Genomic DNA, 19,016 nt, shown 5'->3' on the forward strand with positions numbered 1-19,016 from the left:
TTGACTTAGAAACAGGACTGGATTTAGCCTGAGATTTTTCAGAGCAATGTTCATTTGGGATCATGGATTCATAGAATGGAATTACTGAGTTCACTGTCTTGTAACAAATGGTGCTTAGCTATAACTTATCTTCTAGAGCCTTCTAAGCTTAACCGAGGAGACCGTGAGATAGAGAATTCATCAATTCCTTTGACTGGGTCTTTCAAACTGTTCACAGTTAAAAAATTGTTTCTTATTGAAATATGTTCAACTTCAGTTTTCACACGTTACATTTTTTTTTCAGTAGATAAAAGAATACTCATATGTTCGATAAATTATTATAATATATCCAACATTATTTTTCTGTAAAGCTGTGTGGCTATTTATTTTTCTTTTTTGATAGAATGAAACTGAGGAAGCAGCTTAAATTTCTCAGTCTAATTACTTGCTCAAGCCTTCAAATGGCTTTTTTGATTCTGTACCAGTCCATCAATCTTCCTGCTACTGACGAATTGTTCATTTTCTTCTATGTGATTGACAAAAATGGTGCAAAAAACAGACTTCAACTCCTCTAGAAGCAATTCCATTCAGTGAAATCCCTCTTAGGTTGACAATAATGAGAGATCTACCAGGTATCCAGTCCCTACTTTATTGTGTGCTTTACTGCTATTCTAAAGAGCTAATTCATGATCAGAATGTTACAAGAAACCAAAGGGAATAGAGAAAGCTAAGAGGATCATATCATTGACAGGTTATTCTCTGAAGCAAACACTCCTCTCAAGAAATGAAATTAAATTTGTTTGACAAGACCTGTTTTTCATAGAGCCATGTGGAGTGGCATTAATTTTATTCCTGTCTGTTGATTCTTAATTAATCAAATCTCAATTTGGTATTTCCATTTTCATTTTTAATATAAAAGTTCATTTGTTGGTTGTGTTTTGGAAAACTTTTTTATTTTTTACTATTGACAGAGGAAACACACTTTTATCTTCTCTCACTTTCTCCTCCATTTTAGGAGTTACAGTGCTTGAAGGGCCTATTTATGCGGTGGGAGGACATGATGGTTGGAGTTATTTGAACACAGTTGAGAGGTGGGACCCTCAAAGTCAGCAGTGGACATTTGTGGCAAGTATGTCAATTGCCAGAAGCACTGTTGGAGTAGCAGCATTAAATGGCAAGTGAGTAGGGTGTGCTTACACGATTGAAACACTTCTTTTGAAAACCAATGAAGCTTAATGGTCATTGCTTTCCCTTATTAAGTTGCGGTGGCATTGAATTGTTCCAAAGAAGATCAAATGGTCAAAGCTGCTTTAATATCCCTCTTACTCTGAAAGAAACTGGTTTCGGTGGTGCATAAGCCATGCAGCAGACTAGCAGAAGCTACATCTAGAGAAAAAACCCTGGAACAATTGATCTAAAGTCATGAAGAGCAGCATATGATTATGCATATATATTCCAGCTTTGTTTCTCTTGCACAGCTGACCATATATTTAATGCTTCCCAGTTAAAAGATACTCAATTGAATTTCTCATGACTTATATAAAACACTTTTAAATTAAAAAAGATGTTATTTGTGTCCAAACAAGGTAGGATGGACACCAGTGAAAACTGAAAAGTAGTGCTCTCCCTGCAACAAGTAGAAATATGCCATTGATTTTTATTCTTTTTATCTGAGTACCCATCTTTAAAAAATATCCAATATGCCAAGAATTGCAACTTGAAAACCAATTTAAGAACCTTTCAAATTCCCAGTGCTATTATTGCTACATTGCCTTTCCATACAACTGACATGTGCTGCATTCCTCAGGATAATGGAAATGGATCTCATTGAGAAACACAATGTTGGGTTTAACATTCAGCAAAAGAAGAAAGTTTTTCCATTTTAATATGGAACTTTTGAGGAGGTTTTTTTTGGTTATTCATTATGATTTCTTTCTTCAGCAGTGAATTAAATAGGAAATAAATGAAATGCATTAGATGCTTGTTGAAGTGAGAGTGCTACAAACTATTCTGCATGTGTGTATCTCACACTGCTTTGGGCACTTTACATAAAATGGATACTGGATGCTAAATATTTCAAATGTGAGTTTTTTAAAAGACTTGAAAAAGTATAGCCACTTCTTGTGTTCTCACATTAAAACACAAAAGATTGTGTTTTAATGTGAGAAACTATTCCATTCGTGATTTTCCATTGCCCTATAGTTGGCTGAATTTGTTTTCCATTTAAATTAATCTTAAGCAGAAAAAGGAATTGGCTTATGACGAAAATAAATAAAAAACTTCAAGCTTTCATATTCTGATCTCATCAGGCTCTGAGTCAGGATATTGATTTGTAAGTAACCTCTTATTAGTTCCTGATGTATTGAAATGTTTCAGAAGCTCACTTGTGTAGACCATGCAAGTAAATTATCAATTATTTTGCTGCTCAAACAAATTGAAAGCAGTACTATCTAAATTCAGCAAAACAGGATGCACAGAAATGAATGCTTTTTCACTGAAATTCTTATATCAACATCTTTCCTAAAATAGGAAAAGGATTGTGTCAACATGTACATCATAAACTATTTTGAAATATATTTAATTATTGAAGCAATAAAATCCTACTGAATTTCTCAGCAATTTAGAGATAACTATCTGAAGTTTGGGATTTTTTTAAATTTTAAACTTAGCCCATTTGCCAGGGCTCTTTTATATACTCATGTTGCCTTATTACATTTAGAAGTTGCAGTGCTATTTCACCCAGGAGGGCTTAATGGAGTATCTTTCCCTCCCCACACAAAGGTCACCTGGATTGTTGTTACCTCCAGATTTCCCAGAGTAATAGGATATAATAGTTACTATCCTTCAGTGAGGAAGGCAGGCAATATTCATTTTCTTAAATGTCTTAGTTGTAAGGAGAGCTAGAACAACTAATAAAAGATAAAGGTGTTTTTTGAGATAAAAGAAAGACGCATGGCAAATTTATTTACCAGAATTTCAACAGAGCAATTTATCTGGCGCTACATATGAAATAAATACTTAAGATGAAAAAAAGGTGAGTAGTAAAGGGATTTGAAGAAGAAAAGGATAACTAGGATGTCAATAACTAGGATGTCACAGTAATCCCTGGAATTCTTTACAGATCTGTCCTGGGTTAAAAGAGTATAACAGCAGGAGCAAGCTAGTTAAATTACCAAGCCAAGTAACACCAAAGAAAATAATATCATATGGTTCATGTTGGCCACATGAATACACGATGGTCAAATGTCCAAATTCATGTTGGCCACATTAATTTGGATGATCTTAAGAAGCAACACAAATAGTATATGTAGTAGTTTATGTGTGAATTAACAAGCCTTGTGTTTGAGGAAAATTAACGTTAAGAAGTAAAAGAAGAGGTGAAAAAAGCTTTGTATGTTGTTAGCACAGAAAAAGAACAGAAGAAGAAATCTGGGGGAATAAAAGGAAATGCTACTGAAGAATGCATAAAATTTTATTAATATTGAAAATATGTTGTGTTAGTGTGTGGAATTCTGGTCATCCATATCAAAGGCAGTTCAAGTGAAATTGCAAAGGCTATATAATGTGTACCATGACTATCAAGAATGCATGTTGTACAAAAGAAAAGCAGCAAAACTGATACAGCTGGCAAAGAAGCATGCACAAAATAGCTGCAATTCAGCTGGGAAAATAGAGATGAAATAAAAGTAATATGGGGACAATAAGATCGTGTCCACAAACCTCTCATCAGGTTCTAAACACCTGTTTATTGGTTCATAAAAAGGGTAATGTTATGTGGTTTTATCTAACACCAAAGACTGAAATCTGAGAATTTTCCTTTTCAGTGATATTTTTGCTTTCCCAAGTCAACAATAAGTTCCAGGCACCACTAACAATGTTTGCTGAGGCTTTGGAGACTCCATCTCCTACATCTTGTTTCTCATAGTCAAACAGTAACACAAGAGTGGAGTGTGTTATCCTTACAATATATAAAAATTATTTTTAACTTGATGGCTTTATCAGTTTTTTAACATATTTTGTTAAATATAGGTGTTGTAGGACTTGCCATGACTGTAGAATTTCCTGGGATGAAATATGGTCAGTAATTCCTTCTGATATGGAAACAGTATCCTCCCTTCTGCCTTGTTACTGTTAACAACCCTGTTGCAGATATTGGAAGAGAAAAAGTGCCTGAGCCTCCTCGGATCAGCAATAGATATGGGTCTTAAAATACTAAATGTGGGATGGAAATCTACATTTTGAAAAAAAAAAAAAACTGGTAGAGGATGGTGCTTTTTATATGCAGATAGTAAGCCAAAAGTTGGGATGACTTATTTGAATCTTCTTTGGGGGTCACACAAGTGGTGTGTAAGTAGTGCGCAAGTTATTCTATATAAGATCAGCATTCTACAGTTGTCAGCAGATAGTGCTGAAGCAACAGAACTTCTCTTCAGTATGAGTTAGAAGCATCAAGGAACAAAAAGTGTGAAAAGGTCTATATTTGCCAGAAACTCTTTGAAATTATCACTTAACTATTTCAAGCTTTTCTTAATTTCTTGATTTTAAGCTCAAGAAAAACAAAAATCTAGTCGACATCTTCAATCCAACAAATACTAATCCTTTCATTAACCTAAAACATAAATGCTTCCAAATTTACAGGTAATACCATAGCTATTTATTATCCTTCTATTAAAAATTCTAATACATGAACTGCTTATTCCCTAAGAACGCTAAACCTTTCCACTACTTTAATTTCAGTACGTATTTAATGCTAATGGTGTAGTGCTAAGTGAAAATGAAATTTAGTTTACACACTTTCATCAGGAATACATACTCCTCAAAAACATTCTCTGTATCATACAGATTTGCGTTATTCTAAACATTTTTGTGTCACTACCGTAACTGAAGTTTTTCTATATTGCCCTATGATTTGTCCACAAAGACTGCATTACAAAAAAAAAATTCCTTCATTTCTACTGGTATATTCAAAATTATCAATATTTTTTGAAGCAACTTTAGCTTTCTGCCATGAAAGTCTGGACCTTTAGTCTTGATCCCTTTAATGAATATCAGTAAATCTATGTTGCAAAAGCATAAAATCCTCAGCAGTTGCTAGCATCCACAGGCTGACTTTGAATGGTAGAACATCAGAGCAGTGCCAAAAATCATGACTTTGACACACACTGGCAAGCAGCTCAAACTCATGCTAACATCTTGTGGAGTCAAGGAAAAGGAGTCCTGCCCTTTATTGATTGCCACATCCTCAAATATGTTCTATAGTGAACTTGATATCTCCCCCTGCTGCTGTTGTTCTTATTAAATACCACAGAACACCGTTGGTATATGATAGATGACAAAAAGCAAGGAATTGTTTAATCTTAACTTTTAGAAATACAAATGTGCAAGTATTCTTTTAAATAATATTTTACTTTTATTTGAGGAAAAGAAAAGCTTTGTAGGTGTTTGTTGCCTCTGAAGAAAAGTAATAGAGCAAGGAGAAATGCTGCAAGAAAATATTATTCCCCATCAATGTCCATCTGACTGCTTACCATTTGCTGTCACAGGCAAAATAGTCTGGACTTGGGGAAAATTAATGCAATTCATTAGTAATAAAAATAGATTCTGGCTCATGAGAAGCAACCCCAAATTTTAAATTGCCACTTTTCTTCCCCCCTTTCCTAGTCTCAGTTTATGTCTTGCATCGCATTATAGCCCCAGCCCTGACTGGTGCAGGGGGATGGAAATGGGGGTTGTGGTCAGACCCTTCTCTCTGCCCTCCTTCCTCACACATTTCCCTTGCTGCATCATGGGCTCTCCATGGGCTGCAGTCCTTTGGGAGATTACCTCCTGCTCCAGTGTGGTGTCCTCCATAGGCCACTGTGCCTGTGACTGGTGATCATGTTTAGCAGAAAAGTGAAATGCCAAGACTACAGGGAAGATGCATAAACTGACCCAGAGATATTGTCCTTTACAGGAACAAACCCCTAAGCATAGATCCTCTTAATTAAATCCAACAGGTTTAAAATTGGAGTTATTTGGCAAGCCTCATCTCTCTCAATCAATTATGTTGAAAAAAAGTCCTTTTTCCTGTTTGCCTGAGACACTGATTTTTTTTCATATTATCGTTGAAAGACAGTCCAGCATGAAAAAAACCCACTTTCCTGGTTGTGTCCTTTAAGTAATTATTTATTTTCAATTGGTAATGTTAAAATTTGATCTCTTATTTAACTGCATCAGATAGAATTTAGATCAGATTCTACATCCTAATAATTCTGCTTAAGTACTGATAGAATATACTAATTTTTATTTTTAAAAAATGCATTTGTATATACATATTTATTACTTTTCCCTTTACATTTGTGCTAATGAATGTGTTGCATTTTCAATTTTACTCGTTAGGTAGAGAGACCTTAATAACTATGTAGCTTTGGGATTTTTTTAATAGTTATTTATCTATTTATATTCAGTTACATTCATTCAGTTCCACCACTTTTGCAATAATTGGATTCATTTAGTAATGGATTGTCATAAATTGGATTATTGTTTTGGCAGTGCTTTCCCAGCTATTCTCTGTTTCATTTTGAAAGGGAAACACAAAGCTGCCCAATAGAGATGTTGGCATATGCACAGTGGAATGTTTTGTCTTCAGGCCGTTTAATGAGAAAAACTGGAAAGAAACTTGTGTTATTTAGATCAATATTATGTCTGCTGTAAGTAACAGTTACTTTAGTTTAACATGTCCCTTAAAATTATTATGGACTATTACAAAGTGCCTATCAGAAAATTTAGCCTGATGAACCTTAATTTTAAAGAAAAGTAGCAAAATTCAAACCAAATTAGTGTGAGCACAAGAAAGGTTCTCAAAATCATCTTGTAGGTAGTCACTCACCAGGACTATAATTGCTTTGAAGTGACCTTGGAGAGACGAAGGTTAATAATTCCACAAAGTCCTTAATAGTAGTTCAGTGTTGGGCATGAGAGAATTAGGAATGTATTACATTCATATAACCACCTACAAAACTTGATTGTATGGCTGATTACGGCCTCCTCCAGGAGTTCTGCTCCTTTGGCTTTCATGCATCATATAATAAACTATCTGTGGCATTTTCTCTTAGCAGAATCATTAAGGCTTATTACTAATTCAGTGCCCTGGTCTGATCTTTTGTGCTTTTGCACACAAACTCATATTTTCTGCATGGGGGTCTCATGCAACTCAGTGAACATATCATTTAATTCAAAGTGCATTATAGTCTCCCTTTCTCAAGCAAGATTTAACTTGTTATTTTGCATCCAGCCTGTAAAGAGAGAAACTCTGCACAGGTCTACTTTTCTTTCTGTGGGGCTAGGCTAGCCTTATAAAGATACAAGGTAGGTAAATTTATGTCACTCTTATAAGAGCAAAGTGAAATCATGAAGCTTTCCTGAAATCATGCATCTTTAATATAAAGCCACTATTTTTTTCTATAGTCCAAGGCAGATGGATCTGCAGCTAGGACACCTTCCTCTTCAGAAACTAAGTCCTTAGTGGGAGAGACAACAGATGCTAAAAACATTGCTGATTTACAGAGTGGGAACTTGATGAACCTATTTTCTCTGGCTGTACTCTGGCCAGGATCCCAGATGCTTGGACCACATTTCTACTTTGAATGCTTACTGCTCATCTACATCTTTTAGATGCCCTTCTCTTCATCCATTACCCACACAGCAAAATTTTCAGACTAGCTGGAATGACTGTAATTTGTGATTAGGTCTGTCATTCATGTTTTAGAATAAGAAACCATTTGTCTCCACTACATAATTCCTTTTTTTTTTTTTTTTTTTGTTCTGTAAGATTTGTAATGAATTCTACATAAATATGCATATGACCTAGTATGGTATGATGGTATGAATTAATTTGGACATACATGTTGTTATGTTATTGTGAAAGTTCCATACCTTCCTGGTGATTTCTCATAGGCAGCTCCTTACATCACTAACTCCTTCTTCATAGTACAGCCAACAAACTCCAACTCTCTCCTCACCTGCCTAACCCACTCTTTTACATCACTCATCCTTATTAGACACAGCTGTGGCCTCTTAAGAGCAGGCCTGTTCCTAATCTTTGGTGATTAGTGCAGCTGCAACTTTTCAGGGGTGAGATTACCTTCTACAGTATCTTTATTTTCTTACATTCTATCTCCCCACACATGCATGGGTACTTCAGGCCAGACAGACATAGTGAGTTAACTTAGTCCTAATACATGGCAGAAAAAGGCAGTGGTGTCACTCCACCTAATTTAAGCTTTTAAATCTAATATATGCACCAGTCTAGGCAGTGGGAAGCAGTGTGGATAATACCTAGGAAAATTCACTGCCTATTTTTCAAACGTGCAGCTTCCCCAGTTAAGCACAGATTTTTTTTTAAAACCGGTGAGCAATGACTGTTTTCTTTCTTGTGGTCAAGACTGCAAAAAGTATTAATATCATATATTGTTTATTATGACTAAAGTTTAGCTTTTCATTATTATCTGTAGCAGGAGATGGAGTATGAGAATCTGAACCTGTCTCACATGGTTCTTGATGCCTGTGTGCTGGGACAGGAAGGAAGCCCTTGTGCAGTGCAGTTGGAGCAGTCCAGAGATCCTTCCCACACCAGATGTAGGCTTCAACTTAGACTACACACACAGACCTGTGTACATATGTTATTCCTGTGTGTTATAATGTGTATTCACATACTTCCTTATTTCCACATGTGTGTCATCTGGAAGGATATTTAAATATACACATCTGACTGAAATAAGAGAAAGCTAAATATGAATTTAATGCTCAACTAAACACCTTTATGGGCAACAGGCATTACAACAGCTGACAAATACCTACTATACTCAGCAGAATAGAATGCAAAGCCATCTCCACTCTTAACTTCCTATTTATCCAATTTGAAACTTGATTAACTTCTTAATAGCTAATATTTGGGTAAGATGAAATTCTTTCAGTAGACCAGCTTCAGAAATATCTTGCATTATTGGTTGAGTTTGTTGAACAGAGAAGGGTTTGTTCATTGTGAAGATCACAAGCTAAATGACCTAAGATTTTTTGCAAGTCAGCATACAATTGCAATGCATGGATAATTTTCATACTTCCGCAAAGACTAGGGAACTGCTCAAAAATATTAAATAAGGGTAGTATTAATATGTCTTAATTGTGTTTTTAAGGCTGAAGTAACAATTCAAAATTTCATCCCAAACTATCAAGACAAGAAAGTATGACCAAAACTACTACATTTCCCATCAGTGCCATTTTTTTTTCTCATAGCTTTTGTTGCTTGAGGTTTTCTTTGCTCTTATGCCTTATTGGTCATTCTTTTCTATTCTTTAACTAAGCCATTAAAACTAAGAAAAATACCTTGACTGGCATACATAGTTATTGTCATGTAAGGAGGAAAGAAAATGTTTTCTGCCCACAATATTGTCACTAACTACAAGCAAATCAGTATATTAAGTGTGATGCAGATATTTTGCATGCTGCTAAATTACAGCAGCACTTTTTATTGCCAAAAAAAATCATGCTGTCACATGTCTGCTTTCATCTACATCATCTGACTAACCAGACAGTATCTCAAGCTTGCCTTAGGAAATTATTAGCTATTATTAATGAACTTCGTGAAACTCTTCTGCAATGGGAAGAATAACAAACATACTTCAAAGACTAGCTCACCGGTTACCAGCCTTAGAATCTTTTTGGTTAAAAACTTTGTCTCTGTTTATACTATGTTTTACTCTAAATGTACCTATAAATAGTTCATAACTTAATTTGAATCCTGAGAAGATTTTTAATGTTCTTTTATTACAGTTTTTATGCTGCTGCTGTTTAATAAATATGATGTTTGTTAACTTCTGGTTTAAATCAAACTCTTTTTTTTTTTTTATTCTGTATCCCACTATAGGAAAAATGAGACACATATTGAAATTATTCTTCCTCAACTGTGGAAACTACAAACAAGTGTAGATATTTTAAAATATTTTAGTCAAAATCATTAAATAAATGGATACTGAGACAAAAAAATGGAACAACTCTATAGTCTAAAATTATTAAATTCACAAAGAAAATTAGTATCATAAACATCATCTCAGTCTAGAACTAAGTAATTCTATGGATTCCTTGAAAATTCTTATTTAATGGCAGGTTTACTGTGTGTCTTAATAATAGAGTAAATAAAGGTCCTCATGCACATGCTATAGTAAATGATGAATTTACAAAGACTAATTTGCTGTACCTACTCTATAGCCTTATAAGGTCAAGAAGGTTTTTTAACTGTTGGAATCTACATTGAGTCCATGGTCTTGTACAAAGAATGTACCCCATATAATTCTGATTACAGTCAAAGTTGCTTGAAACAAGTTCTTTCTGTTAGGAAACTAAAATTTCCAGCGGAGGAAGTCAAATTTTTTCATAACAATATTATCCATGCAAAGGGTGTTTTTGTCTCAATATTTTATGTCACAGAAACATAGAAGGCCTTGGGTTGGAAGGGACCTCAAATACCATCGAGTTCCAAATCCCCTTTCATGGCAGAAACACCAGCCCTTAGAACAAGTTGTGAGGGCCCTCATCTAACTTATTAGTAATTACTGCTACTACTACTACTAAGTAGGAGTTCAGTTCCAGGAACTTACTCCATAACTATATATTTTTCCATTTTTGCGGGATGAAATTCTACTTTTGATTTACTTCCCTATTGCAATACAAATGCATGAAATAACCTTCCAAATTTACACACAGAAATAAGACTTCATTAATGCTTTCCATTCACAAAATTATTGTATTTTCAACTTTTGCCAGTGAGCTACATTGGCTTAATCAAGGCAGCATGGATAGATATCTCTCTCTGTAGTCTGATTCCTAGGCCAGGTATGGACTGATTCAGCAATACAGTAGTCCAGCACTGATGAAAATTATTTGTGACCCTCAATCCTACAAAGCAGACATCTTTTGTGCCAGAGTAATTCTCTGCTACTCTTTCAGACACACTGAAAGGCCAGAGAAGGGTACAAAAGGGTCTAAGCAAAAGACTGGATAAGGTCTTTGATATTCATAGTGAAAGAACTTTGAAAGGGAAAACCTCATTAAGAAATGCAGAAAGGGCATGATTCAACTGGTTTCACAAGCCATACCCACCTCACATCAAAGGCAGTCTGGTCTTTTGAGGTTGGCTTGTCAAACTGAATTTAAAACTGTCTTTTCTGACTAGTTATCAAAGGTTTGTAGTGACAGAACTGAGATAAATGTTTTTGATCCAGCTGGTCAGGATCTTTCCTTTCTTTGAAACCTCTACTTCATTTTTCTAGCCAATTATACATATGGTTATATATATATAAATGTTCAGGAATCTCTCTCCATCTTAGTAAAAGAAGTGACAAAACCCTGAAAAGACAGAAGAGGCTGAGCTTGGCCTAATTTCATATCTATGCACAGTGTCTGAATCAGCTGAAATGTAGACTATTTAGGAATAGAAATCTATAATATCTCCACAGGCAGAACTTTCACTGTGGAGATAAAAATGATCAGTACTGGATGCTTTCTTTTCCTTGCTGGTCTTGCTCTCTAAGGAGGGATATATGATTATTATTTTTATAATAATTCTAGTTTTGATGGGATATACCATGAAGAGTAATTCAGTTAATTCAGAGAAATACATGATATCTTTCCCCAGAGAAATTATATTACAAATTTTTGACAAGTTGGACAAAGCTGAAAAAATTGTTTAATTTTAAAGTCATCTAATAAAACAACACCCTAAGCTCTAAAAGGGGAAGTAAGACTACTAAATAGCTTTAATTATAAGGATTTCAAAAGTTTCAGATTCCTGATTCAGTATCCTGAATATTCCATGCTTGTTGCAGAGCTGTTCCCCAATCATTTTGGGCCTTTGTGAATACAGATTTGGAAATTGATTGAAGACTGGAAGCAATTTCTGACTGAATTGTTCAAGCTCAGCCACAACCAGAGCTTTAAACAGTTACTACTTTTTCCTGTCTGAACTATTTTTATTTTACTCTTGTAAAATTAAAAAAAAAAATAATTAATGATTCCTTAGAGAAAAAAATAGAAACATAATCAAACTCTAAAATGTTAATTCCAAAATATGATTTTAAAAATGGATTTTGTTCTGAATAGCTGAGAGCATTTTAGCAACAGACTAGGTGGTCCCAATCACTTTTATCAGTTACTTATGAACAGCATTTGCTGTCTTTTTACCAGAAACTCAAGAATGCCTTCAGCTATATTTTATTAGCTGACTTAATTGGAATAGAGGAATGAGAGAGTATATTTCACTTTCAGTGTGCAAATATCAGCTTATTGATTTATTTCAGTTGAAAGATGATGGACTAAAGAGGAACTTTCCATGCCAGAAAAAATACCAAATTGGTGGAGATTTTGAGTAGGGGTGCACAAGATTATTTGCACTCAAGTCTGCAGAAGTGTTGGTTCTTTGCATTTTTTAAATGATGTTCAGTGTTTACGTGTCCAAATATCCAACAATCTCAGAAATCTTAATCATAGTTTATATTTTTGGGGATCAATTCACTTACTGACATATAGTTGTCTACCGGCTTCAGGGTGCCAGCAGTCATGTTTTTTTCTGCTGGGTTTTGTACTGTACAATTTTCCATATCTCTCAGCCTGGACAGAATGTCAGCATAACTTAAATGTCACAAAAAATATTTCATCACTGTCTATGGGTAGCTGAACCAAGTCACCATCTTTGAAAATAAAGATAATATCCTTGCAGACACCTATATGTAAATATTTATATTTACCTTTATATTAATGTAAATGTTTTTGCTCACGTTTAAATATATTTTCATGCTGTTCTATAGGCTCAGATGACTACTCTGAGTGTAATAGCAAATTGGACACTGTAAACATCCACAGATTAACAGAATTGGATGCTTTAATATTTATTTCATCTGTAGACATCTGATAATCATAGATAAAGTTAAATATGTTAGGTCTGAATCCAAAGAAAAAAAAAAGTATATTTGCTTTAGTATCTCTCGCAGAGGAGTATGGATTCTCCTGGGTGCTTTAGTCAGAGCGCAGGTATGTCTGTCAGGCACTACCAAAATGTTCTCGGGCTTCAGTGACATATTTAGTGGTTGTACAGCGCTTCCTTATTCATCAGCATCCATACCAATGAAATGTAATGGTAAATGCACATTTAAATGGCTCTGAATTCATGGAGTGCTTAGGACAGTAAAAGCTTCCAAACGAGTAATTGCTTTACAGAGACAGCTCTCACATCCAAAATTGCTTAGTGGTTGGACTTTAAAATAGCCTGTGTTTCTATTAGTTAATCTCTAGGCACTATATAAAAGGCAACAGACTGCAAAGAGGTTCTTGTGGAATGAATACAGCATGGTATTAGGTGGAAAGAACAATCAGAACTATTTCCTCCTGGGACCCATTATAAACAGTAGAACGAGACAAGTTTCTTGCCTGTAGATGCTTACCAACACAACATCATTTTTGTTAAACTACATTTTTTATAATTTCAAGTTTAAAATACTCTTCAGAAGTTGTCCATGACTTTCCAACATTACTCTACCCTCATAAAACATTCTGATGAAGAAAAACAAGACACTCTGGTTGGGGATTATAATTGTCTTGCAAAGTAGATATGTTACTTTTAGTGTGGGTAAGAATTTTCTTCAGCACAAGCAAGAGCCTTGAAACTGAGGTAGTAATTTTTTTAAATCCATGTTTAAAACATAATGTGATAGTCCTATCTGCAACACATTTCATATTTGATCTTTACTGTATTCTAAGTGTAAAACTCATGCTGAAAATGTGTTCCCATTGATAGATCTTTATGTGGAATTTGTTTAATATCAGATCTTGTTTTCTATATTTTTTGTGCTTCTTAATACTTTGATGCACAGCAAAAACACAGAGAAACTATAATAAAATGGGCTGCATATTTCTTCCTTGTTTGGATCAACAGATATAAGTTTGCACTTCCACTTCCATCTCATAGATGGTGAGCTTAGGCGGTGTCAGAGTTTGACACTGGTGCAATGCCAGTGCCCCCATGAAAATATATTCTCCCCTACTTACATGGTTTTTAAACCTACAGAGACAAACCTGCATGTCATTTCTGGTGCTCTTGACTGAATATGCAGTAAAGAAAGAATGAAAATATTCATTAGCGGAAAGAAATATCTTCCTTTCTCTTCAGGTGGACAAAATACTAAGTAGCACATGAGTTTCGTAATAATATTGAAAACATCTGTGTTTTTCCACTGTATGAGATTCACATGGTTTCAAATATTATGTATTTTCTTTTTTCTATTTTCTGATGTCAGATAAAAAACCAGTTACTCATTGTTTTTATTTTTTCTGCAATTCTGAGCTCTTGTTTTGTCAACATTTTTATTTGCATGGACTTTCTTAGGTTATATTCGGTTGGAGGTCGGGATGGAAGTTCATGTTTGAGTTCAATGGAATATTATGATCCTCACACAAATAAATGGAATATGTGTGCTCCTATGTGCAAGAGAAGAGGAGGTGTAGGAGTGGCTACCTGTGATGGCTTTCTTTATGCAGTTGGAGGTCACGATGCTCCTGCTTCTAATCACTGCTCTCGACTGCTGGACTATGTGGAAAGGTATCAAATTGTACATGCATTTTTTAAACACAAAATAATATCTGTTAGCATTATTTACTTAGCTTAGTTATGGCAAATTTAAACAGTTCTTAACCCTAGAAATGTCTAGTTAGTTCTTACTTGAAAAATTCTATAAAGGTGTGTGAAAGACAATCTCTTCGAATCTTATTGTAATCCCTTTTTATTTACTATACTATTATATATTACCACAAACACAAAAATCCACTCTTTTCACATCCCATTTAAGTAATTTTAGGGCAGTATATTATGCATTGAAGTGTCGCAAACTAAAACTTGTAGAGATTAATTTTTTTTCCTTTAAATAATTTTATAACACAAAATTGAATTATATTTAGAATATTTTCTAACTCCAAAAACATAACAAAGCAAAGAAGAAATAAAGAACTGTTTAAGTGATGGATATAACAATGGATTCCTTCCTTTATCAAAATTGCCACTTTCTAATGTGGTGATATAGGCCTGATATACTTACAGTACCTTGAATTTTGCAAGCAGATTTTCTACAAATCCAAGTATATCTAGTAGAGCAGTGCGGCACAGATGAAGTGATTAAAGCACTCAGTTTAAAGGTATTCTTCAAATTTTTCATGAATGTTTGACTTTTTTTTCCTATTTTTGAATGCTATAAAATAGAATAAAGAAATTCACTCCAAATGCGCACAGATTGCAAAAGTTAAAGTAGGTATGCTTGAGTAACTGATTTATCTTAACATATAAGCTGGGATACTTTACCTTGTTATTTCTTTTCAGAAGGGCTTGATTCAATGTCAGTTATTTCTGCTGCTAAATCCAGCTTGGTATTCAATATATAATTGAAAAATGATAAGTTAAAACTCCTTATGTTATCCATATGATTATACTCAATCAGACCCATTGCTATGTCTACTATATGTAAGCAAACATAATTGCCAAATTCTTCTCATCTGCAACAGAGGGACAGTTAATCAGGGAAATCCCCTGATGCCTGTACTTACAGGAACTATGCTTGTGGACCCCTATTTATAAGGAGCAATACCAAGAATTTTCAACTAAATAAATTTTTATTAAGACTACTAGTGGCAGTCTTAATGATATATTTTCAACTGCTTCTGCTTATTGGTACTCAGAAGGGAGCTTTTATTTCATTTTTCATTCTCTGAGAAGAAAACCCTTCTGGTGCTGATGACAAACCATACTCTATCACATTTTTCTTTCTCAAGAGAGACTGCAAAGATCAGCTAGACCTTTCTTTATGCTGTTTTATGTACTAGTGTTAGAGTGAAAATATATGGTATCCTTCATCTAGATATTTTTTCCACTGGTAGCAAAAAGAGTGGATGATGTGGTTCATCAATAGTTAGCTTTGAGTCTAAAAGTTGAGACTAACAAGCAAAAATTTGTAAGATTATAAACTTACATGGAGTGGATGTGAGTTAACTGGTGGACTCCACTGAAATGTGAAAAAATCTCTCATATCCCTTGCAGTGATTAGTTAGTTTATAAGATGGCTGGAATGTTATTTAGTGTCTGGTTTTTAATTCCAAAATAATGCATCGCTTCCAAAAAATAAAACTCCTCAATATGTTAGGAAAACAAAGAATAGTAAGTGATGAGGAGGTCTATTATCTGAGTAATTTTATATCTCTCTGAAAGTTTTTCTTTCTGTAAATACTGATAGCCTGCTTTTTAACTCTCTTCTTCTTCAGGAATGAGTCTGCTTCAGTCATTTTGTCATTCTGATGCAGACTGGTAGGATGTGCTTTATTCCAGTACCAATTTGTTCTTGAAAGACTGTCAAACCAAACATAATATTTTAAAATTTATTTTTGAGGTTGTGCAAATATAGTGGAGGCAGCAGATACGTGTTTTCTTAATGCTACTGCTTAAGTACTGCTCAATAGTAGTTAGGTATTGCAGTTTACTTCCTTCTAAGGTTGATTCATTTATAAAGGATTTTGTCTAGCTTCAAGCAGTCTGAAATAAGTTACATTTCATTCATCTTCACAAGTTGGCAAAGTGCAATCTTCTATTCCTTTTTAAAGGCAAAACAACTACTTCATAAGAATTATAAAATTTTCAAGATATTTTAGCAGATTTCATAAAGCAGGTTTTCTTCTTCACATGTTGCTCAGAACTTGACAGATGCTAAAAACATAGTCATTTGACCCATAGTTTTTTTCCCCCTTGTCTCATCTTGATTTCAAAATTGATTTCTTCCCACATTTAGGAGCTTTTATCATAACCCTGTTCAGCCTGGGGCATAGCTAGTTATTATAAAGATGACATATACAGTTGCTTTTTAGCAGCAAAAAGGATGTAAGAAATCTCAGGTGTTTTCCTGGCAGTTGCAAAACCGACAAGTTCCTGTGCAGTTCTATTTCATTGACAGAATTGAGTTACAAGGATTCATTTTAGCCTTGCATACCTGTTTATGGGAAGAAGAAGGAAAAAGAAAAGGTCAAATGATGATGTCAGTTTTATTGTTTTCCAGCTTTAACTTTTGCACCTCCTCACCTTGGCCCTTGTAATTTAAGAGGAGTGTATGGAGGAGTCTATTAAACATTTATTATCTTTGGGTAGGTGAAGATATCATGCCCACCGGTGCATTTCACTGGATGAGAAACTGTTTCAGCTAGAGGCATATGATGCTGTTGTTGAAAAACTCACACAATCTTTGAAAAAAAATCCATTAAATTTTTTTTTTTTTGGGCTTGTTACATGGTCAGTTCCCTTCCACATACTCAAGCAATATTTTGCACTATTTTCGTCTAAAGTTAGGAAAGACATTTATCATATATCTAGATGTTTGAGATTTTATTTTTTGAGAAGTCTCCCAAATGCCAGGATTGGCAGCTAGCACACAAATAGATTGTTTTCTTAAAATGTATTTACGTCTCAAAACAATATGAACAAGGTCACAGACAATTCTTTTATCTTCCAATTTAAAAGTTATATTTATGAATCAAAAGGTTATTACAAGCAAAACACTAGCATTGCTGTTTCAGTGCTTGTATTAATATACATATATATATATATATATATTATATATATTTATAAAGTATTTCTTTGTTCAGATATGTAGGACTTCAGACAGTATCCCTCCAAGATGCTTATTGATAATATGACTTACTACATTTAAGCAAACTAATAAAGTCAGGCTTTTTAGAGGATTTGTAGACTGAAACTTCTTTTCTCCACTGATCACATGATTCTATTACATAATAAACTTGCTTAAGGACAGATTAAATTAATTCTGTTATACTTTGATGCACTATTCTGTTTTAGCAATATTTGACATCTAAAAATAAGGTATCTAGTGTAACCTAATACTCCAGATATCCTTGGTAAAAAACTATCAAAAGATAATTAATAATAAAAATAATAATTTCTCGTTTAGGCATGTCCAAAAGAGTTGCAATGGAATTACTTCAGAAATTTAACAATTTTACTGTGTTAAGAACTATCTAAATGAAAACCTAAGTTAAATATTTAATTTTAAAATTACTGTCATTATACAAAAGGACTTTTACCCTCAGTTTTAAAAATTCAGTTGTGATTATGTTTAAGAAACAGTATTACTTAATCTACTTGAGCAAATATCAGGAGGAGACACTAACTGTAATGCAGTTAAGCATCAGAATACATAGGGAGATTTTTACTGTTGGGCAGTATAATTTCAGAAATTGAAATAAAGTGAAATTTAATTTTAGAAATAATATTTCTGATCTTTTAAATGTGCTATGGGAAATATCCCACTTTATGTATACATAACAGATTAATAAAATGTTATACCCATCCATTCAGATAGTGCTAACATCTTTATGGTCATATATCTTTATATATCAGATCTCTTTATGACACACTAACCTACAAATACCTTAGTTTATTCTAGAAGGTTCTGAGCAATAGTTTCTAATCAGCATCTAGAGGGTTGAATTGGCAACACAATAAATCTGTATCTTTTCTTTTTGATGTTAGGAAGAATTATTTTGGGTAGGATACTAAAGGTTTGGTTTTTTTCCCCCCAGGAAAAAAAGAACAATATTCAAGTGAAAATCAACATGAATTGATGCTTGTCTTGTCTGCACATACCCAGTTTCATTTTTCTTTGCTCAGGTATGACCCAAAAACTGATACATGGACAATGGTGGCTCCACTGAGTATGCCTCGAGATGCTGTTGGTGTTTGTCTCCTTGGTGACAAATTATATGCAGTAGGTGGCTACGATGGTCAATCATACCTGAACACGATGGAAGCATATGATCCTCAAACTAATGAGTGGACACAGGTAATTATAAAGTTTTTTTTTTATATATACACATGTGCACATACACATGCATATACACACTTGTATGTATGAATTAGCCATTAGCCAAGATTTCTTTAAACCTAGTGCAGAAAGGTTCATACT

At 34.1% G+C, this 19,016-nt stretch overlaps 1 protein-coding gene across 1 annotated transcript in view; it reads left to right on the forward strand.

The window, feature by feature from the left end:
• Positions 1–19,016, forward strand: part of KLHL1 (kelch like family member 1) — a 190,584-nt gene that overhangs the window by 165,890 nt on the left and 5,678 nt on the right. The window contains exons 8-10 of the mRNA XM_064713523.1: positions 995–1,157; positions 14,393–14,605; positions 18,722–18,893. Coding sequence (XP_064569593.1) covers positions 995–1,157; positions 14,393–14,605; positions 18,722–18,893 — 548 coding nt within the window. The remainder of the gene's footprint in view (positions 1–994; positions 1,158–14,392; positions 14,606–18,721; positions 18,894–19,016) is intronic.

This window comes from Zonotrichia leucophrys, chromosome 1 (genome assembly GCF_028769735.1).
Source record: "Zonotrichia leucophrys gambelii isolate GWCS_2022_RI chromosome 1, RI_Zleu_2.0, whole genome shotgun sequence".
Lineage (NCBI taxonomy): Eukaryota > Metazoa > Chordata > Aves > Passeriformes > Passerellidae > Zonotrichia > Zonotrichia leucophrys.